General features: G+C 36.4%; 1 protein-coding gene and 1 pseudogene across 1 annotated transcript in view; one reads left to right on the plus strand and one right to left on the minus strand.

Moving 5' to 3' along the window:
- LOC134745462 (collagen alpha-1(XV) chain-like) overlaps positions 1-25,018 on the plus strand; it is a 203,435-nt gene extending 178,417 nt beyond the window's left edge. Inside the window, exons 12-28 of the mRNA XM_063679507.1 lie at positions 1,616-1,783; positions 2,094-2,211; positions 2,657-2,737; positions 3,335-3,360; positions 4,967-5,176; positions 5,698-5,841; positions 6,827-6,925; positions 11,231-11,462; positions 16,555-16,635; positions 17,074-17,177; positions 21,091-21,183; positions 21,784-21,927; positions 22,190-22,320; positions 22,595-22,774; positions 22,972-23,115; positions 23,306-23,386; positions 23,668-25,018. Coding sequence (XP_063535577.1) covers positions 1,616-1,783; positions 2,094-2,211; positions 2,657-2,737; positions 3,335-3,360; positions 4,967-5,176; positions 5,698-5,841; positions 6,827-6,925; positions 11,231-11,462; positions 16,555-16,635; positions 17,074-17,177; positions 21,091-21,183; positions 21,784-21,927; positions 22,190-22,320; positions 22,595-22,774; positions 22,972-23,115; positions 23,306-23,386; positions 23,668-23,773 — 2,142 coding nt within the window. The 3' untranslated portion in view covers positions 23,774-25,018. The remainder of the gene's footprint in view (positions 1-1,615; positions 1,784-2,093; positions 2,212-2,656; positions 2,738-3,334; positions 3,361-4,966; positions 5,177-5,697; positions 5,842-6,826; positions 6,926-11,230; positions 11,463-16,554; positions 16,636-17,073; positions 17,178-21,090; positions 21,184-21,783; positions 21,928-22,189; positions 22,321-22,594; positions 22,775-22,971; positions 23,116-23,305; positions 23,387-23,667) is intronic.
- On the minus strand, positions 7,720-10,607 carry LOC134745449 (cytochrome P450 6B7-like; annotated as a pseudogene).
- Positions 25,019-25,886: the final 868 nt, after the last annotated feature.

Consider the following 25,886-nt stretch of genomic DNA (forward strand, 5'->3'; position numbering starts at 1 on the left):
CTTTAGTTACTTTACGTTTTCTATTACAAAAGATTAAAGTAATTCAAATTATCCAGGCTCAAATATTTAACATGTACATTATAAAATACCGCAGGGATGGAAACAGACTTTAAACTTTTAACGGAACCCTCTAATTTACTCATGCGTGAAGACAACGTCCTACCTACTCAAAACTTTACAATAAACTCTAAACATTTGCTACCGAATTTTCTTACCTGCGAGGTTTACTTTCCGCGAAGTATATCCCTTACAAGTTACAGGGTATATCCATTACTTTAAGCTTGTGATTGACAGATAGTTTATACAAGTTTGATTTTCTACCTTAGTAGGGTTTACTGATGTTTCGGCGAAAATTACTTGACAAACTTTCAGTTCCCAAACTATTTATCCCATATTTCATTTCGCAAATTTACATAATCCAACCTAACCTAACCTAACGCAACCTAGTACGTCATTTTCATTTCGCAAGTATGGGGTTGGGAAATGAAATGGTTGCGAAGTAAGGTTATACCAACGATTGGTTTGCCAAATGAAACTGGCGAAAAGTTGGTTGCCAAGTGAAATTTGGCGAAATAAATTTCGTCGAAAAGGAAGTACACCCCTTAGGTGGTACAAGCAGAATAAAGTCGATGTTTATACAGATAAATTTAAAACGCGCTGTTCAATAGTAATGGTTGTTGTAGGTAATAAAGATTTTATGATTACTTTTATACTTAAGTTAGAGAATCGAATAGATATGTATATAGGAATCAATTTGATAAAAAAGAAATATCCAAGGTATAATCATAATAAGCAAACATCTCAACTGATGGTGGTGACAGTTCCAAACAAAATTGATCGTACTGCTCGATTTCCTTCACATTGTTGTACGAGATAGGTTTTCAACCGAAACGAATGGCTTTTTCGAAGACAGTTATCTTTCATTCACAAACAAAATGCCCGAGGACTGTTAAACTCTGAAAGTCCTTTTAGCCCTTGATTTATATCTACTTAGATAAAGGAAATTTGGATCGTGGAAATTTTCCATGTGTATTGTGTGAAAATAATTTAAATTTTGTCGCGTCTGCTATCTTCAAAGTTTTGAGGGACAGTTAACCCGACAGAGAGTGAAGTTTCTTATTAATTTCCGGCCTCTAAGAAGAATATTTTTTGAATGTTTTAATTTGCTTAGCTCTAACCTTCATGCTCGGATTGAAATTATTGTTTGGAACTGTATAATAGTTTTATAAACATGTATGGTTTCTTGATGTAGAAACTTGGATGAAAAACCTAGTTTAAATACATGTAGCTATTATTTTTATTTTATTATTCTTCGGCCTGCTGGGCAAGGGTCTCTCTCTCTTATTATAAGCACTTTACGACCAGTTTTGAGGAAATTTATGTCGAGCTGTATGTTAATTGATCAACCATCAGTGCAGTGTCAAAATTCTAAACAACAAAGTGTTAAAATCTAAACTGCGTCTAGTTTTGTGCAGGCGATCCTTCTTACTAAATGGTTAGCGCTACTTTCATTACTCCTCTACGGGCGAATGAAGATTTTGTTTTATTATTTATTTCATATTAGTTTTAACATGGTTTTTGTCATAGTTTAGGTACTCTGTGATAATTTTTATAGGAATCCCTCCTCGGTTCCTACGGGGGAGCCATTGGTCGACCAGGTGCTCCGGGCCCTAAAGGCGACGGTGGCCAGATGGGGCCAACGGGGCCACAAGGAGAGCGTGGCTTCGCAGGGCCAAAGGGAGAACGAGGACAGCCGGGGCTGAATGGACCAAAGGGCGATCGGGTAATCTGTTAATTACAATATTAGTAAAAGAATTTGATGAACATTATAGACCAGGTACAATTTTTTCTAATAAACAAACTGATTAACATACTCTTGACATTGCCACACAAGACATTGATTAGTGTTTATTGCGAGTTCATACATTTGTCACTAAACGTAAGATGCAAGTAGCAAACACTAATCAAGTGTAAGTAACAGTAAACAGGCCCCAAGTGAAGGCTAGCCACACTTACCCTATAATGCCACACTTATCCATATTGACATTTTCTATATATTGCAGTACTGATAAACCTGATGCTTACCTTTTTAGGGTCACCTAGGGCCACAAGGCGATCGCGGGCTCAAGGGTGACCGAGGCAACCCTGGACTCGACGGCAGGCCCGGGATACCAGGAGTCAATGGAAGGCCGGCAGAGAAGGGCGAAAAAGGTATATTTTAACACGGGGTATTGGGTATTTTAGCTTTGCGATTTGTAAGATTATTTTAAGTTAGGTTACCTACTAGTTAGTTTGGATAAAAGGGCCAATAGGGCCATGCTTTATTTTGCATATTACGGTTGTGAATGTTGTGATAATTGCACCTTTATCATCTATCGTGTCATGTGTGACTCTCATACATAGAGCAGGCATGGCAGGCAATTTGTTTTTAATGTTTTTTAATGTTTTAATGTTTATTTGGGCACAAACGGTACAATAATTCATACAGGTAGTAATATTAATTAATACATGAACCAATGAAGTTGCCACCAACTACTAAAGCATATACAAATTAGTGTTTTTGATGTAAGTTTTTTTTTCCTACCTTTGTGGAAACCTAGAAGTCTGAAATAGATCACTGTTACTTTTTATTAAATGTTATTGATGTTTTGATCAGGTGAACGCGGATCTCCCGGACCCCCAGGCCCCGCTGTGGCAGGCGGATATGTTCCTGATAGCGCGGAATCTTTAATTTCTGGTAATTATAGACCAATTATTTCGAGAGTTCTTATTCATTTTAAAACAACGGGTTGGATTGTAATGAAACTTTGCACATATACAATGACATGAGTTATATCTATGCGTAATATTAGTTTATATATAGCTCCAGGCTCCAGCTTATAAAACAAACTAAATAGAGCAAAAACAAGTTTTGATTGAAAAACTAATTCGCTGTTTTTTTTTACTATGGTATCTGAAGCTACATAAACTAATTGCAGGCGTATATATACCTTATCCTTTTTTAAGCACAAAGTTTCAGAGCAATCTAGTTAGTAGTTTTAAAATGAGAGCGTTACTAAATTTGTATGGAGAAAGCCGAGCTTGCTACGGACTCTTTAAGCATCATAATACTATATTTGGATTAAGAATATACTTCAATAGTTAATACCTCAATTTTTTTACTGAGAAAGTATGAATGCAGTCAAATTAATTTAATGAAAGCCCAGATTTCACTGGCCACTAAATGTCCTGGCATAATTCGGCATCTACGTCAGATGAAATCGCGCAACTTATTCTGTACTACAATTTATTAAGCCACGACATAAAACATGGTTAACTGTATTTTCACTTTTAGGACCAAAAGCTGACAAAGGAGATAAGGTAAAGTTCACTAATTCTGTTAAATAGTATGAATACTAAGTATAAGATGATAATTTAAACTATTGGCTCTGAGCTGTAGACCTCGCGATAAGATTCATAGCTTAAAACTGAAAACAAATACTTACTTCGTTGAGTCATTATCACAGAGCGTACTCGCAATGGTCTTAAGTGCCATAGACCCTACTGGCACTTAAGTCCTTTATGCCAATTTACATCATTTATAATGAGAAATTAAAATGAAAATATTTTATAACTAATAAAATGTTACATTACAAGGTATTAGGTTGGGACTTCCTATTAAGTATATTTTACCTGTATCAGGAAGCCCCGCTCCTCCGTAGCAACAAGTTGTAGGTTAACAAAAAATAATATTATAATATTTTTCAAAAACCGAAACGACCCAAAAATTTTATCTAACTACTTAACTGAACCTGCTAACAAAATTTCACGAGAATCGGTTGTGAATTGCGACCTGCCTGTAGAGGAGAACATCCGGACATACGAAAGTTTGCCCGAGACAAAACGCCGAAAACGGAGACCTTCGCTATCGCTTCGGTCAACTAAATGCATGCGAGACAATTTGAATAGTACCAAAAAACCTTGGCGAAACATGGCTTTTTTTGTGAGCTCATCGTTTTAGAATTGATATAATATGTATTGTATATATATATATATGTTTATTTTATATTCTAATTACAGGTTTTAATTATTTACGTTTGTAATAATTGAACCATAATTTACTTTCTGTTCATAGTGTTCGTTTGTCTATCTTGATCTGTTTATTGTTTCATTCTCAATTGCTCAAAGGTTGACTGGAAGAGATCCCTTATAGGGATAAGTCCGCCTTTGTACATTGTATATATTTATGTTCTTTTATTGTGTTTGTAATCTGTCTTATGTACAATAAAGTGTTTACATACATACATACATATGTAATTGTGATGTTGATGTGTCATTATAAAATGTTGTTTTGTTGTTAGTCAATTATTTAAACTGACCATGGCCTTGCGGTATATACATCAAAAATGTATAGGTATTTATGCTCAACTACTAAAAGAAAGATTGAATGTGTTCAGTGAGAATATTAATCGAATCCGTTTACTTTTTAATTTTTCAAAAAATAAAATATTGCTTACGTATACGTACTATGTTTAATCCTAAGTAGAAATGTAACATGTTAACTAATTCAAAAGCATGTACAATAAATATAGGTATATTTAAAACATAAATAATAAAATTCTTGTCAGATATTATGCCTGGTTATGATATTTATTGTCAAATTTATGATTTATCATCAAGGGCAGCAATTTTTAAATTATATACTCGCAATTAAGGCACTATGAAGGGAACATACGGTATTCATATGTGCAATTTTCAATCAAAAGGGTACTTATTGTCGGTTGTCAATAAGGCGCTATTTCCATACAGCTTCAATTTGAAATCAACCTTATTGACAAGCGACAATGTGGTACCTTTTGGTTGAAAATGTCACATATAGTCTTTATTTATGTAGCCGATTTCTCATTATAGTAGAGTTGATAACTTTCTAATGTATGAAGAATTGTTTTTATTTTCAACTATACGCTGGTCACATTATTCTATTTAGGGTGAAAAGGGCAGTCTAGGCAACGATGGAGCCGCTGGCTTCCCAGGAAAGGATGGGAAACCCGGAGAACGCGGGGACATCGGACCATCGGGTTTGCCAGGCGGAATGGGTCCTCCGGGTGCGCCAGGACTTAAGGGGGAGAGGGGGGAGCGCGGGCCACCTGGACCTATCAGCATCACATCTTCTGGATCGGACATAATTACTGTCAAGGTTAGCTCTTCATTTTTATATTTTAAAAAACTAAGATTAGTAAATTAGCTACGTTACTGACCATACATTTTAAATATACATTTTTCTACAAAAAAATGCATATTTAGTTTATTAGTGACAGGTTTCGTGTCCTATTAGTCCTATTACCTATGCAAATTCGAAGCTAAAATCCGATTGCGGTTGGTAACCTCTCTATTTGGTTGAATTCATTCTGATACAACCGGTTTGTGTAGACTGATTGGAATCGACGAGTTTATTAACATTTGGCTACATTATGATGAAATCACAAAAGAAAATGTACCTACAGCTACACTACTAAATACCAAAGACAAAACTTGAAGAAACTCATGTCAAATAAAAGTAATAACGTTCCGATAGAAGTAAAAATGTTTATGTGTGCGTTATTAATACTTTTAAATAATACATATAATTATGTAGGAACACTTGTTTTCTAATCGTATACTCATGTATAGTGACTGTCACATGTCACATACCTACCATTAAAAATATTTTCGTGTCAGGGCGAGAAAGGCGACGCAGGTCCTCGAGGGAGGAGAGGCAGGCCCGGTGCGAATGGACCTCGCGGCTTACAAGGAATACAGGGATTGCCCGGCCCTCCGGGAAGACCGGGCGATAAGGGCGACACTGGCTTCCCTGGTTGGGTGGTTAGTAAATTATAATTTCTCTCTTTTGCTGTATCAAGAATTACTGGCGTCATGTGACCTTAAGGAGGGAACCGCAGTTGCCCGAATGGATATAAAATTCGTTGTCTGGTTTCCACCATTATTTTGGTATATTCCAAACATCATCTTACACCATGTTTTGTGTTTGCCACTTATTTTTCGATCGGATATGACTTTTTATCAACAAAAATACATTACATTATATGTGAGCCCTCCAACGTGCCACTTTCGAATTTATTTTTTTGTTTTTTTCTCGAATATTAAAAGACTTTTTTGTCTGTTCTGCTACTAATAGGATGGCCAGGTAAATAGAAAAATAATTTGAAAGCTAAGAAAATTAGGCCAGTCAAATTAGATCCAAAAAAAGCGTTTTGATGAATTAATTCCCAGCAAGCTGGAAATCATTGAAATACTTTCATTTGGTCCTTAATGCGTATAATCCGAGTTTGCTCCATCCCAGGAGGTGTGGATAAATTTTGCGAGCCTTGGGAGATACATTTTACCTTGGATTGACAAAATCACTCGATGTAGAAAGAACCCACCATCAATTATAATGTCACTACCAGCAAGGTTGTTCTGGACGGACACTAGTGAGAAAAAATTTCGGATTTTAACACGATTATACAGAAACAAAGAAATTCAAAGTGGCGGCCATTTTTTACAATCTTTGACTACGAATAAATATTAAGATACTATTCGGATCTTTAGATGTCAATTTTTATCACGATTAGAGCAAGGTTTCTGTCAGATGTACCGTTTTTGAACCACAAGCAAAAAACTGAAAAAGAGCAAAATATTTCCACATCTGGAATAGAGCACACTCGGATTACACTTATTTAGAACCAAATAAAGGTGCTAAGACGATTCCCCACTTGCTGGGAATGAATTCCTGAAAAAAATCTATTTTCACTGGCCTTAATACCGGTGACCTTTTGATATTGTAGTAAAAAAATATTGTTTCTTTTAGGGTAGAACTGGGTCTTCTGGAAAACCAGGACTACCGGGTTCTGTAGGACCTAAAGGAGACAAAGGCGAACCGGGTGAAAGCCTACTGGATATTTCTACGGTAAGTTATAAGTTTTATAAAGGACCTACCACACATTATAAAATGACGCAGCGTGTCGGTTGTGCCGTGTATCGTGCGTTGCGTTTTTGTGTTAAGTACATTATGCTGTGTAAAGAGTAGTTCAACACCAACATTTATTGAGCAATAGTGTACACGAACCTTTATACGGTCAAATAAAAATAGTCTTACTAATGTTTTATAGAAATATGTTTACTTATGAATTCTTTTTGCATATTTAGTTATAGTTATATTTCAATATGCTTATCTTTTTAAGAATATACTTTACTCCATACAAACGTAGTTCCAATTTTCCTCTCTGGATATTGCCATTATGGAAAACATTTTCATATAATTTGATGTATATTAACCATAGCTATGCCTTTTGACTGTTTTAGATTTTTTGATTATTGTAAAAATTTGGTGCGATAAACAAATTTCATACAAATTTTTAAATGCTCCTCTTATAATTAAAAATTCAAAAAAAAAACACCCATGGGCATAGCTGTGATTGATATACAACAAATTGTGTCAAAAAAGAATCAATAATGTTAAAATCCAGAGAGGAAAATGAGGACAACGTTTGTATGAAAAGGCGATTTTGCGCGGGTCCTCCACTTTATTATAAAATAAATCTCGTCTCTTCTTAATTATAAAATAAAATATGTCGAGTTTATCGTTTCAAACGTTACAAAACCGCATAGTTCATATTGATTACACTTCATGCGTAATTGATGTAACTGATGATGTATTTTGATAAGATAGTCTAAAACTACGATAATACTTGAATAAATACATCATTTAATCCGCTTCTTCAATTTGACGCGTAGACCTCCAACAAAGCTCTCAGCAACGATCGCAGTGGGTTCGGGCGGTGGGTTCCTCACGGAGCAGGCCGCGGGCTCCACTGAGAACTTGTGGAGAATTGCTGCTACGCCGGCCATAGCTTGCATTTGACCCAGGCGAGCACCTGAAAGATATAAAAATAATACGTTTTAAAAATCTCCGCCACGTGGATCAAAATTTTTGAGTCCAGAGATTTCTCATTATGGTTGGGGAGCCCAAGAGGGTATTTTTGTAGTTACTCAAGTGCGTCAGATTAATATATGAGTTATACTTATCTACGGGAGTCTACCTTAACTACTTTTAGCCGCCTAGCTATGTTGAGCCGTTGGTTGGTGGGGGGCGGGGGAGGGGGGGTTCAACAAATCGTTAACCAGGTCATTTTAGTCCAAATTAATGCTATAATTGTGCTATTATTAAATCTGACAATTATTTGTACGCATTTCCTTAATCTGACGGTTACAATGTGAAAATCGGGCATCGAACTTGTGATCGTCAGATTAAGGAAATGCGTATAAATAATTGTCAGATTAATGAAATAAAACTATGAAAACGGATTATATCGCTTATATTGAATTTGTAATACACCCCAACGTTTCGAACCCTTTACAGCGTTCGTGGTCAATCGGTGACTGAGGAAAAACTACAAGTGCAAAAATACCCACATACAAAAAATAATGAACCATCATAGACTATAAACTTTAAGGCTGGTTGTACATGCAAAATCAGTTAATAAGCCTAGTTATACAATACAACTATTTTCAAGTAAAGATATATATATATATAAGCTACGCCGGCTCCAACCCTACACCTCGGACCCGAGAAATAATAATAATTAATAGTCAGTTAAGTTATAGAAAAAATATAGCATTAATTAGGACCAAGACGACTAATTCCTTGTACTTAACGATTTTTTAACCCCCCGAAAATTCTGTAGACGCTTTCCTGCTTGCTAGAAAAGAAAACTTTATACAACCTTTTTTTCTTCCTATCATCTAATCTTTCGATTCCAATAGGTCTCTACGACGCTCGAGTAACTACACATTTAGCATCGCCGGCTCCCCAGCTACTATTAATTGATATGCGATAAATGCAAACTCGTCACTCTGAGGTTGAAAGGTAGGAAAAGTTCTAAATTGCTCATATTACTCATTAATTATACCTACCACAAACTTTGCTAATCCATTCGATAAGTTTGGAAAACTCGAAAACAATTAAGGTGCTTTGGGGCATTCACATTTTTAAATAAACAAATAAAAAGGTAATAACAGGAAAGAGGTGTGATTGTTTATTTGTATAAGTAACCTGATCTTAATTTCATATTTATGTTACTGTTTGACTGCAAGTACCTATGTTCTAATAAAGCGTTTCATAATATTCTATTACGATTACAACTAAGTACTAGCTAGCATAAAAAAACTGTTCTGTTAATATTTTGATACATACCAACACACGCCCGTGGTCCTTCTCCAAATGGCATATAAATATATTTCCTGTTCTATTTATTTTCTTGGGTGAATCTTTCAGGGTCAAACTTTTCTGGGTCGTCAAAATACTTTTCATCGTTATGAATTGCTTGCGTTGGTATTATTATTTTTACACCTTCATCAATTGTTAGGTCAATCTCTGGTATCGTATATTTAGGAGATTTGCACTCCCTATAAATGAATGCTACAGGAGGATACATTCTCATGCCCTCATTAAAAGCCAAATAGGTCATTTCTTTCACAGCTTCGTATTTTAATTTATTATCTTATTTTAGCATCACTTTATCAATTTCTTCTTGTACTTTCACTTGACAATCAGGATTGAATGCCAATTGATGTAATAGATAACTTGATGCACTGGACGATGTCTCAAATCCTGCGCCAAATAAAACAAATACTTGTGCCACCATAAGCTCTATATCTAGAGCCTGATTAATTACCATGGGAGTGCCGTCTTCATTTTTTTTCTCCATAGACTCTCCAACCATATCACCTTGTTCTTTTAGCTCAAGCAATAAATCTATGAAATCGTTTCTGCCTGATGGTTTATAGTTTCTCTCTTTTAAAACGGATAACACTAAATGACGCATGGATTTTTCGATTTCAGGTGCTAAAAAGTGAACTTTATTGCATAATTCTGGAAACATGAACTTACATGCTCCTCTAAGAGCGTCTACTGGAGTTATCTGGAATATTCTCTTACCAAGTTTTCGAAACTGAATTTTCAGAACTCAGCGAATCCATGTTAATTCCAAATCCGCATGCTCCTATGAAATCGGTGGTGTATCTTGCCATGAGTTCTCGCATATCGCGAATCCAAATGAGCGACCTCTTCAGCTAATTGTTGTAATTTTTCTGCCCTTTCAGTAATAAGTGGAAACATCGCCTTTAACTTGCCAGTGCTAAACGCTGGCGTTATTCTTGTCGAAGCAAACGCCACAAATCTCCGTTCAAAAAGAACAAGTTTTTCATAAGCGGTTCTATCACCGTTCTATCGGGATGTAATCCTCTTGCATAGAAGTGCTCGAAGTCGGCGCTTACTATCCTTTTAGCAATATCTGGATCCCTTATAATTAGTTCCGGGGTTGAGCTTCTGTAGAAACCAACGACTTTCTCGTTGGGATACTTCTTGTACAATTCGGTTGCCGTCATAGCAAAACTAGATTGCTGCACAAATTGACGAAAATTATTCCCGACAAATGCATAAGGTTTGTCATGTTTCACGCCCCGCACCTTCCAGTAATTAAACGTCCGAATACCATATAAATATAGAGCAATAAAAACCACTATTGTAAGAACTATGATCGTAAACATTTTTATAAGTCACACTTATGCCGATGAACTTCAAGAACACGACTGCCCAATTCGGGACATTACGGAACACTGACCAACGCGCGGTTTAAATTTGAAGATAAGTTAAGTTAAGAGTAAATGATAATACATATAAACAATACTCTGCTGTGGCTAAACATAGTCTCACGTTATAAGTAGAATATTATGTAAATGTTTAAACCATAGTTTTTTTGTGCTATAAATCCAGATGCGTATTCTGATTGTAATAATAGGTTATGAATTTGATCTGGATTAATTATGGATATGATTAATCAGTGTACAAAGTGACGTTATACTCGTTGAAGAAATTTTGACTTGACAGATCATATTCGGAACAAATCCAGATCAACCGAACAAACTCTAATAAAAAAACAATAATGAACATTTAGTTTGCAGTAGACTCATTGTTTTTACTTTGACTATTTTAGGTTTTCTTTTTGCATACATGGTTTTTGATTAGATATAAAACCGGTTTTCAAGTTGTCAAATATGCCATAAATATGTACATGGAAAAATACGGACACTCGGTCACTCAACTCTAAGGTCATATTAGGAATTTAAAAATGTCCTCCAAATTAGTGGGCAATACTACCTTAGTACTACTATTGTCTTGAGAATTTCGAAACATTTCTGTTTACATACTTAGCTCAAAGGTGAAAAAGGCGACCGAGGCTATGATGGCGCTCAAGGCGCAATGGGCCCACCCGGACCCCCAGGCCCCAGGTCCGAGCCAGTCCAATATATTCCCGGGCCTCCGGGCCCTCCGGGACCGCCGGGGCCGCCCGGCGTCTCCCTTATTGGACCCAAAGGAGAACCCGGAATGAGCGTTTATGAAGAACACCCCATCCATGGCAACACGAAGTTTTTTGGACGTCCACGTAAGTATTTAGTCCAACTCAATGCATTCAACAGTTATCAAAGTACCTGTGATTTCTCATCTTTGTACTTAACTAGCAACTGGTTAACCTAAAAATATAGTACTTACCTATTTTAAAATGAAGTTATTTATTCCTGAGCCGACTTTGTGACTTTGACAATAACTAAATTATTTTAAGTACATAACTAAGAAGTATAAGCACCATCAGAATAAATACTAGTACTTAATAAGTACATAGGTAGGTGACTTAGACTAAGACTGTGGGTGCAGTGAGAAAAATAATTCGGAAAACATAACAACTATACCTAAGCAATTTTGGACATTGACACCATTATTTACAATGTTACACAAATTATAATATATATATATATATATATATATAATTTAAAATCCCCTACGCTATATGCCAAAAGAATCAATTTTATTCCAAAAATGCCATACATTATCTTGGAAATTGGTGATACTCTTCAAACTGCTAGATCAATTTCTATCAAACATAGCTATAGTATGAATTTTCTCAAATGATTTTTATGCCTTACACTCTAATCTGTTAGGCCTCAGACCCTAATCCGTTAAACAAAAGTCTTTGTTTCTTTTGTTCAGCGGTTACCAATGCTACCGCTACTGACTGAACGGGAACAAACTCGTTTAAAAACGAAATTTTACCGTCCAATTTATATGGTTCTAATTTATGTAGCAGCTCTGTATTCTGAGGCCACACAGGCAACCGATCGTCCTTCATTACCCAAAATCGTTATCTCAGAATGAGCTGTTACATTTTGAACCTTAATACTATCACGACATGTAGTTGCTTTTTAACGACATGGTTGCTTTGGCACGCGCTCGGCAGGCGACTAAGGCACCTCTCCATAAAAGAAACAAAGAAAGAAAGAAAGAAAGAAAGAAATATTTATTAGCACAAAAAAAAACAACTAAAAACAACATAAAATAACATTCATTTAGAATATAAACTAACAGAATTGTGCTAAAAGGTCCTCACTCAGCTTAATGTCCCGAAGTGAATCCTAGGACTCACTACGTGACGCTGATTTTCAGTGAGGCCTGATAAAACTAAAACTAAAACTAGAACTAAAACTAACTAGGTGGCAGAAATAAGTTTAAAATTAAGTATGTAACAAATTAATGAATTGCCTGTTAATTGGTGTTAGCAATTCAGCATATTCTCAAAATTATTGTCATTACATTTTATCCAGCCGCTATACATAGTCTAACTGTTGGAACTTATTTCCACGCAGACGAAGTCGCGGGCAAAAGCTAGTCAATTAATAAAAGTTAGAAAAAAGAAATCTAAAGAACACGTCGAACACGAACGGGTGTGTATGTGTTTGTGTGTGTGCGAGTGTGACTGAGTGTATGAGAGTGTGAGTTGTGTGTGAGTGTGCACGGTTGCATAAGTGCTACAATTTTTGTTTGTTTAGTAGAAAATTCCGGAGTTTAACTTTAAAAGAGGTGACCGATAAACAATTTCGTACTGGTGGTGGCAAGTCGTTCCAGCACTTTGTGGCAGCAAAACGGAAGCTGCCACGAAAGGCAGCCGTGCAATGTGTTGTGCGGTGTATAAGGCGTGTTGCATCTCTCATAGGACGCTGAGAAAAATTTATTTTGTCATAAAGATAAGAGGGTTGTCTATTTTTTATAATACCAAAAAGTCGCAAAATGGAGAGATCTACGGGAGGCCATATTCATCAAATTGTATCGATTTAAAAAAGGAGTGATGTGAGCACGTCGAGGAATGGGAAAACAGAAACGGGCACAAGCATTTTGAATTCGTTGCAGCATTTTCTTAGTCCGACCCAGTAAGCGTCCACTGAGGACTACATCTGCGTAATTAAGTTTTGACAGTATGAGTGCCTCACTCAACTTAATGCGCATGTCAACAGAAAGACACTCACGGATTTTGTACAGCACCTTGAGACGGTAAAAACAGTTGCGCATTGTTTGCGAGATATGTTTCTCAAATCTCAAAGACTCATCCATTAATACACCTAAATTACGAGCCTCAACAACTCTCTCTAAAAGCGATCCATTTATTGCAACCTGTGGGTTATGTCCTGCAACTATTTCAATCTGTTTGTTTGTACCTAACAACATGAATTTAGATTTAGAAGAGTTTAATTGCAAATTATTCTGGAGACACCAGTTGACAATATTGGATAAATCATCGTTAAGTTTATTTACAGCTATACTTGTGTCATTAGTTTTGAAAGATATATATAACTGAGTGTCATCCGCGTATATGTGATACTTACAATTTTGTATGTTACTAATTACATCTGCACTATACAAACTAAATAGGATGGGTCCTAGAATCGAACCCTGTGGAACACCTCTAGTAACAGGTAATGTGCTTGAAACTAACTCAGTGCCATCCTCATGACAAATTTTGACATACTGCGTGCGATCGCTAAGGTAACTATGAAACCATCTCAGAGCCAAGGTGTCAAAACCATAGAAGGCTAGTTTAGATAAAAGTAGAGTCGTGTCAATCGTATCAAATGCGCGAGAGAAGTCAAGTAACACCAGTATTGTTGCCTCACCAGCGTCTTGTGCAACTAGAACATCATCAACCACATCTATAAGCGCAGTGGTAGTGCTGCGGAGCTTTCTGAATCCTGATTGTTTTTTTGGCAGGATGTTATTTGCCTCAAGAAACGCCGTCATTTGAACGCAAACAATTTTTTCTAATACTTTTGATATCACGGGAAGTATGCTGATTGGACGAAGTTCTTTGAATTCACTAGGATTTGGGGTTTTAGGAATGGGTTTAACCACCGCGACTTTCCACTCGTCAGGGAATATACCAGTCTCTAGAGATTTGTTCACTATAGCAGTTATTGTAGAAAGTGTTGTTGGAAGAGTCATTGAAACCATATTTATATTGAGTCCATCGTTGCCCTGTGCATGGGTTGTAATGGATTTTATTATATTAAATACTGTTAATTCATTAACGGGCTCTAATTTAAAAATATTATTGCTAAATTTGTGAAATTCAAAGTATGTCAGAATAGATATGCTAATGCAGTTAGTAATAGGGAGCTTCAAAAAGTATTCGTTTATTTTATCAGCATTACACAGGGATTTAGGTAATTGGAAATCAGATTTCTTAAAGTTAGCCACGTTTCGTTTAATGTTTTTCCATAGATTGCGGGGATTTTTTATAAGATTGATGTTACGATTGAAATAGGCGGTTTTTTCATGTTGCAATGCTGTGTTGACTATATTTTTCAGATCCTTATGTTTTTTGAGAGTTTGGTCAGTCTATATCTGGAATAAGCTTCATCGCGTATTTTCATCATTTCCTTAATGGTGTAAGTGACCCATGGGTACGAGCAGTCTTTTACGTAAGTCTGTCTGACAGGTGCATGAATGTTGAATAACATGATTAAGCCATGGTTAAATTGCTTAACCATGTCATTCACATTTCCGGTCAAGAAATTATGTAACGCCAAGGAATGTATGTCGCTATTTAAATTATCCTGTACTATATCCTTGAGTGGCCTGTAAGTCAGAAGTTTGCGAGGAATTCGTTGTTTCTTTACGTGTATTTCACACGTGAGGAACGCGTGACTACTTAGAGTCGGGATATGATTTACTTTAATATTGCTTACGGGCATGTTGGAACAGATAACATCAATTAATGTTTCACTGTGATCAGTGAAGTGAGTTGGCTGAGCTACATGTTGTGTAAGATTCATATAGTTTAAGAACTCTAACATTTTCTTAGAGCTAGCATTATGGACGTCCAAAATATTGATATTAAAATCGCCAAGTAGTATCAAGTTGTCAATCTCACCAATGGAAGCAATACTTTCGGTCAGGGTATCAAAAAATAAGTCAGGGTTGAGCCACGGTGGTCGGTAGGCGGTGCCAATAGCGAACTTAGTACCATTGATGCTAAAGCTTAACCACATTTGTTCTACTGATTGTGCTGGCGGGTGAGAAATGACTCGCGTAGTAACTCGGTTGCGGATATAGAATCCAACTCCCCCTCCACGCGTTCGTACGTCCGCAGGGCGCGGGATGTGGCGCAGGCGGTAGCCGGGGGGCGCGGGCGCGCGGCCTTCCTCGCCCGTGCGCAGCCATGTCTCGTTAATCGCCATTATATCGACATTATACCTCGACATAGCAATAAGAAACTCATCATGACGCGTGCCAAGAGAACCTGGGTTAAGCAGTCCAATAATCATGTTTTTGTTTTTAACGAATTGAATTTTGAAAGAAAAAGTAATATGGATGTGCTTGCTATTATTTAGCAGCTTACAGAGTAATGTCACGTGGCGCCTGTCTAAGGTAATTATCGTGTTGTGCGAGTAAGATATTGTGAAATGAGATGCAAGTTTATAAATTAGTTTTGAGTAGTAAGTTTCACATGAGCGGTCGTTTGGTATGAGTTTGTCGTACCATAACATATTTTGGTATACGAGTACTAGAAAGAGTAAACTGTTTTTACACACATTGAGATAAAATATGTAAATAGGAGTAGCTGAAGAACTGATTGGCTTATAAAACAATATAGAAAGAATTTTAAAATTTGCATAATACACTACATCATGAATTTTTAAAATAGCTAAGTGAACAAACAATATCAGTAACCAAAAAATTTCGAGATATCCGCCTCAATGCGCAACCGCCGCCGTGGGGCTCCTTCTTCCTTGCGCACGTAAATACACCCATCGCGCGTCCATACGAAAGGCTTTTGTTTAACGGATTAGGGTCTGAGGCCTAAGAATCATCTGAGAAAATTCATACTATAAGAACTACCGCAAGGAAACTCGCTTTTACTTTAAAAAAAAAAGCATTATAATCGGCCTATCCGTTGGAGAGTTACGATGCCACAGACAGACATTGGCACCAAACATATAACACCTCTTTTTTTGCTTAAATTGCGCTCGACCAAATGTATGAACGGCCTCGCGTACATTTAAACAAAGAGCCTTTAAGTGTTGGCTTCGGCCCCGCGCACGCCTCCCAAATGTCTGGAATACCATTGTTCCGTAATGGGCAAAGACATACAATAGTAATGTTTATGTTAAGTACTAATAACTTATTGACAACATTCATGCTGCTCTCAGCGGTTAAAGCTAGTGCTCTTGACGAACTTAAGGCTTTAAGGGAGTTGAAAGACCTCAAGGAGAAAGATCGGCACAGAGATGGTAAGCATTTAATGAACTAAGTAATTAGTTAAATAAACAAGTATTTACATAGTATTAAGTGAAATTAATTTCAAAGGGTTGCTCGAGGTATTGAACTTTCAAATTGGATAACTTTAATTTCGTAATTATAATTAAACATTTCGTGATCTAGAAGTAAACATTGTTCGGGGTAACTGTACAGGGTATATTTGTGATTACTTCGGCTTATCAAAGTAAAATTTTCACCGTGTAACGAAATTTGTGCATTTTTGATTTTACAGAAAAGTATTTTCTGCAAAACATGCTTATTTTAGCGTATTCTCTACGATTAAGTAATAATAAATAGGTGTCATAATGACACCAACCCCATCAAAATTAGTCCGAGCCCCCCCCCCCCCCTTTGCTACAGTCCAACCACCAAAGCACTTTAGACAAATAAATGTGTATTTTTTTTAATAGCACAACCCGTGTACGGCGCAAGTAACCAAAGGACGGAAGAGGCCAGTACAGGTCAAACTGTACCTGGTGCAGCGGTTTTCCAAACTACAGAAGAAATGATGAGGGTATTTATTACTTTAAATATTAACGTTATTAAAAAAAATAAACTAAATTTAACTAAAATATTAGCATTAAATTAAATGTAGCAAAATAAGAAGGAAATATGTAAATATACTTACCTACAAAATATACCCATTCCAAAAAGAATACCCCGTCCAGCAAATCGGCCTGTGGCATGGACCCCGTGAATATTAGTTATAATACATTATTATATTATAACAAAGAGAATAGAGTGTATAGAGAGTATTGTCATAGTAAATTTTGAGTCACAGTAAATTTACTGCCATCTTTCGACTCGGGATTGAAACTAAAAATGAAAATGAATAAAAATATAGGTATATGTAAATAAACAAAATTTTTATTTTATTTTTTAGAACGCCATATGACTTTGACCCATGTTCTTTCCCTGATGATATGTCTTGAAATTGTTAAATATCAAACGGCATCTACACGAGTATAGGCCAAAGGTGTGGCGCCATCTATTCGAGCATAATTTTTTCTTGATTTTCCGATTATCTTATAAGGAGTATATATCTTTGATTATAACATTTATAACTAATATATTAATATTAAATAAAATATAACATTAAACAATAATGTTGAATTAATTTTGAGCTTACAGCCATCTGCTAACGAAATTACATTTTATTAAATCAAAGAAAAATTCATCGCCTATACTCGAAACTGGAATTCAAGACCAAAAAAACTCCGACAGTGTTGCCACTGCAATAAAATTTTTGTACAATAGTATATTCCTTTTTTACAAAAAAAAATGCTTAAATAATTTGTTTATTGGTAATTTCAATTCTTTGATATAAAGACGTAATTGTAATGACTTATTTTTACATAAATATAAATACAAGACATCATTAAAATTAAAACATCCGTGATTTTTGGTTGAAAAGCTGGTATTGTACTTGTACCACATCGGGTATTCATAACATTTGGTGCAATAATTTACAAATAAGTTAAGAACGAACTCAGATGTAATTGATTATATTACAAACATCAAGGTAATCGACCAAATCGCAGAATAATAATTTCTAGCTCGCTTTATGGTTGTTAATTGTTATCACCGCCATTATTATCGACTACGGATCGTGACTCCATGGTTTGTCAATCTCACTCGACATCAGACGTCTGTTCCGACTTCCGAGTGTTAGAATGCTCTTTTAGCTCACTGGTGATTTCTGCCTTGTTGAGTTTCTGTTTTTTGTTGTTTTGTTTGAGTGAGTCTAGCCTAGAAATACTCTGTGGTAGAAAAATGCAACCTTATTTTGTTTAGGTTCGTTAGAATTGTCTCGATGTTAGTTGAATGTTCAAAACAAAGTGCAGTCGGCGACAAAAGTTGTATTTTTTTTTTTCACAAAAACCTTTTTTATCAATGATGGCCAACCAATATAAAGAAACATATTAGAAAAAGGTTGGCGAAACCTGAGATGTTTACTTGACAGTGACATAAGTAACATTGACAGTTTTGACGGTGACATATCTGTCGTAGTTTTTTAGGGTTCCGTACCCAAAGGGTAAAAACGGGACCCTATTACTAAGACTTCTCTGTCCGTCTGTCCGTCTGTCTGTCTGTCACCAAGCTGTATCTCATGAACCGTGATAGCTAGACAGTTGAAATTTTCACAGATGATGTATTTCTGTTGCCGCTATAACAACAAATACTAAAAAGTACGGAACCCTCGGTGCGCGAGTCCCACTCGCACTTGGCCGGTTTTTTTTTTGTCTTGAATTCCAGTTTCGATTATAAGCAAATGAGCTGCCGAAACTAGCTCGATCTCGGCGAACCTATCGAACATAGTAACTAGCAACAAGGACGCAGCATTACGTAGAAGTGAGATCGAGATATCTCCATCGTGTCTCCCGTGTTGCGGCGTCACTCTCGGTAGTTACTAAATTCAGGAAGGTGTAACAAGTTCTTTAAGATGACGCGTAAGAGTATTACATCTATAATCGCACTTAAACTATCGCCAAAACAACATGTCGCCAAAAGCGACTAAAAATAATAGTGAGTGACAATGAATACAGTGCACATAAAAAGACATGGTAGACAAGCTTGCAAACATAAATAAATAGCGCCACCTATAACAAAGATGAGGAACACGTCGGGTACGAGCGTTATGGCGCTTTTACTACTCTTTGCTATAACTATTTTAAATAAACGGATTACTTGTATTGACTTCAACAAAATTAAAATAAAAGTTTTTAAATATCAAAAATCAATCCCCATAAAAAATCTATTCTGATCAAAAGAAATCAAAATAAAATGATGATATTTTATTATTTATTTTTTCTGTGTTTAACCGCACAATACGGCATATTTGTTTATTTTATGATATTATCTAAATATTTCTCACTACTACTGTTACAATGGGCCGCCATTTGCACACGATTGATCTCACAGGCTCAACTATTAAACGAATGTCGATTATTTTTTATCGAAATCGATAACAAAGTACCTAGAGCAAACTCTAAACCAAGATAAGTCTGCAACAATTTTGATAACACACGCAGTAGGTACAAGTGTTATGTAAAACGGCAAATTTCTATGAAATATGACGTATAAATAACACTTGCACTGCGTGTGCTATCAAAATCGTTGCAGACTTATCTTGGTCTAACACTACCAATGAATCCGATGTGATTATGCCACAATTCAAGATCTTATTTCCTACAAGAGAACATTACTGCCGGGCTAGCACATGATTGGCGCGAGAGTATCTCGCCGCGACATAGACTACCCGTCCCCCTTTAATTCATACAGTTAGTAAAAGACGGGTAGTCTATCTCGCGGCGAGATACTGTCGCGTCAATCATGTGCTCGGCCTACAGTTTTTTTTAATTTTAATTTAAACCTAGTTTCAGGTTTTAGTCCTTAAGCTTCAAGCATTTAAAAATAACAAGTTCTTTGTTTTCTGATTTATTTAAGTAATTCATGAAGATAATATATTTACAATAAAGTTAGATCCCTAATTCATCCGTGCCTTATTCTGATCAGGGTGCCTAGCCAAGGTGACATTCGCTTGCGCTACACGACAACGAAACGCTTTTTGTCTCTTTATCACGTTTCCATAATTAGTGCGACAGTGACGCGCCGACACAGAACGCGCAGTGCGTTTCGTTTGCTATGGAGCGTAAATGATTTACATGTAAGCTACGTCCCTTCTGATAACATCCCAAAATCTAATCCCTGTTGATACTTGACAGGCGCAATCTTAAAAAGTAAAGCAGAGCTTAAATGTGGACAAGAAATTTTGGTTCTGCTGTCCCAACTTTATACTAAAGGTGCTTATTCACTATATAAACAATGTTTGGGATACACTGTTTCTGAAACACATTGCAGATGTTTACAGAAACAATGTTTCAGCTCACATAGTGTGGACGGTCTGAGACTGAGATACAAATGAACTTGGCGATAAACAAGATTGTTTACCGCAACTGTTTCTGTGTTTCAGAAACACGTGGATTTCTGTTTCTGAAACATCTAAACAAAATGTTTATAGTGAATACGTGTCTTTACTTAATCCAATGAGGCTAGAGTTTGTAAATGTTGCTTGACTTTGATATTTTAATTCTGCGCGTGGGGATCAAGCAAAAGATTATTATGAATTTAAATACACTGATAGAGTAATTATTGTAAACTGAAATAGATGTGATATATTAAAAAAAAGTGACGAAGCCCTCCAGTGGTGAAGGCCGGATTCAAACCGGCGTCTTTAGCAATCCGGGCTAACGCCTTGAACCCCGGTTACTCGAATATATGCCATCTTACGAAGACTAGGCGTCTTTGACCAACTCTAAGGGCGAGCAGTACGCACTTACACCTCCTATACGAATTCTTTATGGAATTACGATATAACAAGAGAGATTGGTGTTAGAATAATTATTGTTGTTCTTGGATACCTACAGCTAGCATCAGCAAGTCCTGTGGGTGCTCTGGCATACGTCACGGAAGAGCAAGCTCTGTTCGTCAAAGTGAACTCCGGTTGGCAGTACGTGCTTGTAAGTATTTTTACAATACAAAACAAAACTCTTTAGAGTCGTACCAAGCTGACTCTGCATGGCATTTGCATTGTCACAGTGTGGAAATGTGATCATTAGATAATATCAAATTTCTTTGAAAATATGACGTTCACTGACACCCTCACTTTGTTCTATTCAAATCAGTGCAAAGTTAGCTTGTACTCTATTACACACCTCACACTGTTGAAAAAAAGGTTCGGAATAAAGAAAATCAATACATTTTTTCAAAATTATTACACCAATCTTATGCGATTGGCACAGGATCTTTAACTTGCTATTGATCATTCCGCTGCTAAAGCTATACTTTAGAGTTCTGTGATATTTTTTAAAATCAAAACGTGTAATTCAGGTAATTTAATATTATGCTTAGTTTTATCATAAAGAATGTCTGATCATGTTATTTATCGTTGGCCAGTAATATTGAAAAGGCATTCCGGCATTCAAGTGTGATTTTTTATTGTTCTTATTCAATTTAAACATGGTTAATGCACTCGAAAAACTATTTTAAACTCGTTTACATATAATGAATATCTGCAGTATGTGTATCATTGATTTCAAATACTTGTGATTGTGTTCTAGCTCGGCTCTCTCGTAACGCAGTCACCGCAGGCCCAAGCGACGTCTGCGCCCGCGCCTCTGCCAATGCCCGCCGCTAGCTTGGTTCATGAAGCACCACTGTCAAACTCGATACACAGTTCACCTGATGTACCTGATGGACCTAGAGTAAGTACCTATTGCGATCATTGTGTAGCTCTCTTGTTATCAAAAGCGCAAGCGATGCGAGCGCCCGCGCCTTTACTAATGCCGGTAGCTAATCTGGTCCATGAAGCGCCACTGTTAAACTCGACACACAGTCCAGTCAATATGATGTACCCGATGGGATAAGTACATACAGCGATCTTTGGTTGAATCATTTGGCCTTCCTCGTATAGAATAGAGTTTCGTGATATAATTATTCAATTATAATTTTTCGGAATGCCCTTAGCTCCGGATGGCAGCATTGAGTGATCCCATGTCCGGCAACATGCACGGCGTGCGTAGAGCAGACTACGCGTGCTACAGGCAGGCTCGGCGCGCGGGGCTCAGGGGCACCTTCAGAGCCTTCCTCACTAGCAGGTACCATGAGAACGTGTCAATGAGTCGAGCAAACCACATCTCTTGCTTTGTGCTTCAGTCTGTATAGACGGGCGGACGTCGACTGACTCATAAGTTACACTTGTTGTTGCTGTCCTAAGGTACAGAGGGCCTTTACAAGCTGGCGCCACACCTTCCTATCTTCAGCGACCTTTCTGGCCTCGGTCCAGTTCAATTCTTAGCTACACCAATAATGCTTAATATACACTAATTTATGTTTTACCAACGTCTTAAATCGAATTTTATTTACCAACAGATCAACAAACTTAGACGCTACAGTTCGCTTTGCCGACAACCATCTGCCAGTGGTGAACACCCGTGGTGACGTGATCTTCAAATCCTTTGCCAGCATCTTTGACGGAAACGGTGGCATCATGGCCGGCGCTTCCAGGATATACAGCTTCGATGGAAAAAATCTGATGACAGATCCACATTGGTAAATCAATGTTAATGGAAAAATATTCGTTTCACATGTCATCACTGTCATCAGCAAAAATTACTCAAGCTGTTTTTTTTTTCTGTATTAAAAAAAATTACCCCATCGAGTGAGGTTCCACTAAGGACCGTTGGAACACCGGTCCAATCCGGCTTGGTCTTTTTGGTTGATATAATGCTCATCTATAACATTTTCAGGCCTCACAAGATAATCTGGCACGGCTCACACGCGAGCGGCGAAAGAGCGTTGGACGCGTTCTGCGACGAGTGGACCTCCCATGACCCGCATAGGTCCGGCTTGGCTGCCTCTCTGTATTCCCATAAGCTGTTGTCTCAAGAGAGGTAAGTGAAAACTCTAAACAGAAAAATGGTTGCAGTTATGAAATTTATCATTCTGTAAAGTGAAAAGAAACTGAAAATTTCGTACTATCTACGATATTATAAAACAAATAAATAAAAAAACCTGCTATGCCAATTGCCATTCTAATTTTCTTTTCTACCTATGCATCAATATTCGTTTTGTTTATTTCAGGTACTCGTGTAATAACCACTTCATAGTCCTTTGCGTAGAAGTGTCATCCAAAACCATACGTAATAAGAGAGAAACGCCCAGGTAAATTATCTGTTTATAACTTTAAAAATGCTTTTTATGCGATGTAACGACATATAAAAGATTTTGGCTCAGTTTGTTGATGCGATTATAAAACTAAATCGAAATTGCTAAACGCGATTTTGCGGAACGCGCAAGATTTGCTGTTGCGTATTAATTCGAACATCTCATTTAATAATAGTATCAAGTGACTATCTAAAACTTACCGACATCTTTTTTACTATTAAAATTGTAAGTATGTACATATATTTCTAAAAGCCTACTTATTTTTACTTACTTTGCAGGTTCAATATGACCAATCTACTAGACGACGAAGATTACCTCTACAATGCCGAAGAATACCAGCAGCTGCTTAACGAAATATTTGCTCAACCTTTCAGAGAAAACTAGGCTGCATTTATCCTTTCACACCTGGGTGTGAACGTCTGGACGTTGCCTGAACTTTCAGGCAAAAGTGTACCCTCCGGCCCGGTTCTAAAGCAGATTTTACAACGAAGAGATGGCTAGGATTTTGAAATATAATTTTAAATGAGATTATTCGAATCAAGTGGTCAAACTTGGTGATCGTGCGAGATTCCTATTAAATTAAGCTTATCATGCTAATTGCTATCATATTTATACGTAAGCGTAATTCTATCGACACATTGTTAGTGTTGTTGCTGTCTGTACATCCGTTTTTATACTTATATAGTGTAGGTATATTAGTATAACGTACAAGCGTATCATGCTTTTGGTCTTTTCAGGCATTGTATTGTGACAAAAATTTGCCAAAAGTCAATCGAATTGCAATATCTCTTTATTAATTTAAATTACCTGTATAGGTTTTCATAAGGCTAGAGGATATATATATTACTTCGTAAAGACCGGCCTTACGAGCACTACGAATGAGGCCGATACATTGAAGTCAAAATCGCATTTAGCACACCAGCGCGCTCAGTCGTGTAGCGAATTTCGTAGTGGAAAGGCGTCACCATTGGTGTAAACAAAGTATAAGCGTATGCATACAATTCCGACCGAACACCGACGCCTTTCCACTGCGCAATTCGCCACACGACTGAGCGCGCTGGTGTAACTAAATGCGATTTTGACTTCAATATATCGGCTCCATTCGTAGTGCTCGTAAGGCCGGTCTTTACGAAGTAATATATATGTCTATGAATGTAGATATAAAAAACGCAACACCTATTAGACCTTGCATCGTTTATATGTATATATAAGATTCGATGTAGTCGTTCCTTATCATTGTATAGAAAAATAAGTGAAAATGAAATTTTGAGAAAACATGCAATGAAATAAGCAATATGAATATACCTATATGATATCAAATCATAATTGTTGCGTTTGGGAATAAAACTAAATACTTTATATTGTTTTACTACTAAGTGATTTTTCTACAATAAAATTACGTCCAAGGTATTATTAATATGTGTGTAATAATAAATTAATCAAATATGACTTCATAATTACATAAATGATTAATTAAAATCCAAAGATTATGTTTTATATTTTATCAATTTAAAACATTTTGATCAATTTGAATGTATTGCCATAATATTTTAGCGAATAATTGAATGATTGTAAATTTGTCTTAATTTTACAACGGAACCCCGCAACTATATATTAAGGAGTTCCGCTTGTATATTATGCAACACGGCCCAGATACATCGGAGCGGCCAAGGTTCTCCAAAATATCTGAACACGCGTAACGCGTTGACAATAGAGGCGTGTTCAGATATTTGTGAGCACCTTGGCCGCTCTGATATATCTGAAGGCGACTGAACCTAAGTCCACATCATCAGTGTACCTTCATGTTCATTTTCAAAATGATTTTGCGTCAATTGCCGTCTACGTATTCTATGACGACGCAAGCAACAGCGTTTTATATAGGATATTATTTTTGAACATGAAACTACATTTGTGGGGACGTAGCAAACATAGATAATGTTGCGAAATCATGGCATTTTGTCTATAGTATGTAATCGTAATATTTTAGTGCCATGCCAATAATAAAAGCTTGTAGCTTTTATAATAAAAAGACGTACAACGTTAAGTCACGCCTGTAATTTAATACCGTACCAATTAAATGTAATATTTTAGTTAAATATATAAATTATTACTTGGAGCAAAAAAAGGTACCAGTTTATTATTCAAGATAATGTTATATTAGTAAATATAATTATACATAAATATAATTTACTAGTCGAAATATTCAATACGTTTTTATTATTGTATATAACTGAATTATAATTAGGCACTTAAAATAATTTATGCTAATGTTGGATTAGTACATAGGATAATATTTATTCCAATTGGTATTACGTAGTTGATTGTTAGGCAACAATGAGATTTTTTTATTGAAAGTTTTTTTACTATTTGGCAGTATAGGACTTCAGACTTAATAAACATAAAGATCGAAATATGTTACGAGTTTCATATATCGAGTTAAAGAAGTTATCATTATTTCAGGTTTCGAATATAATTATTATGTCCTAATTGCTGTGTC

Source organism: Cydia strobilella, chromosome 11 (genome assembly GCF_947568885.1).
Source record: "Cydia strobilella chromosome 11, ilCydStro3.1, whole genome shotgun sequence".
Taxonomy (NCBI): domain Eukaryota; kingdom Metazoa; phylum Arthropoda; class Insecta; order Lepidoptera; family Tortricidae; genus Cydia; species Cydia strobilella.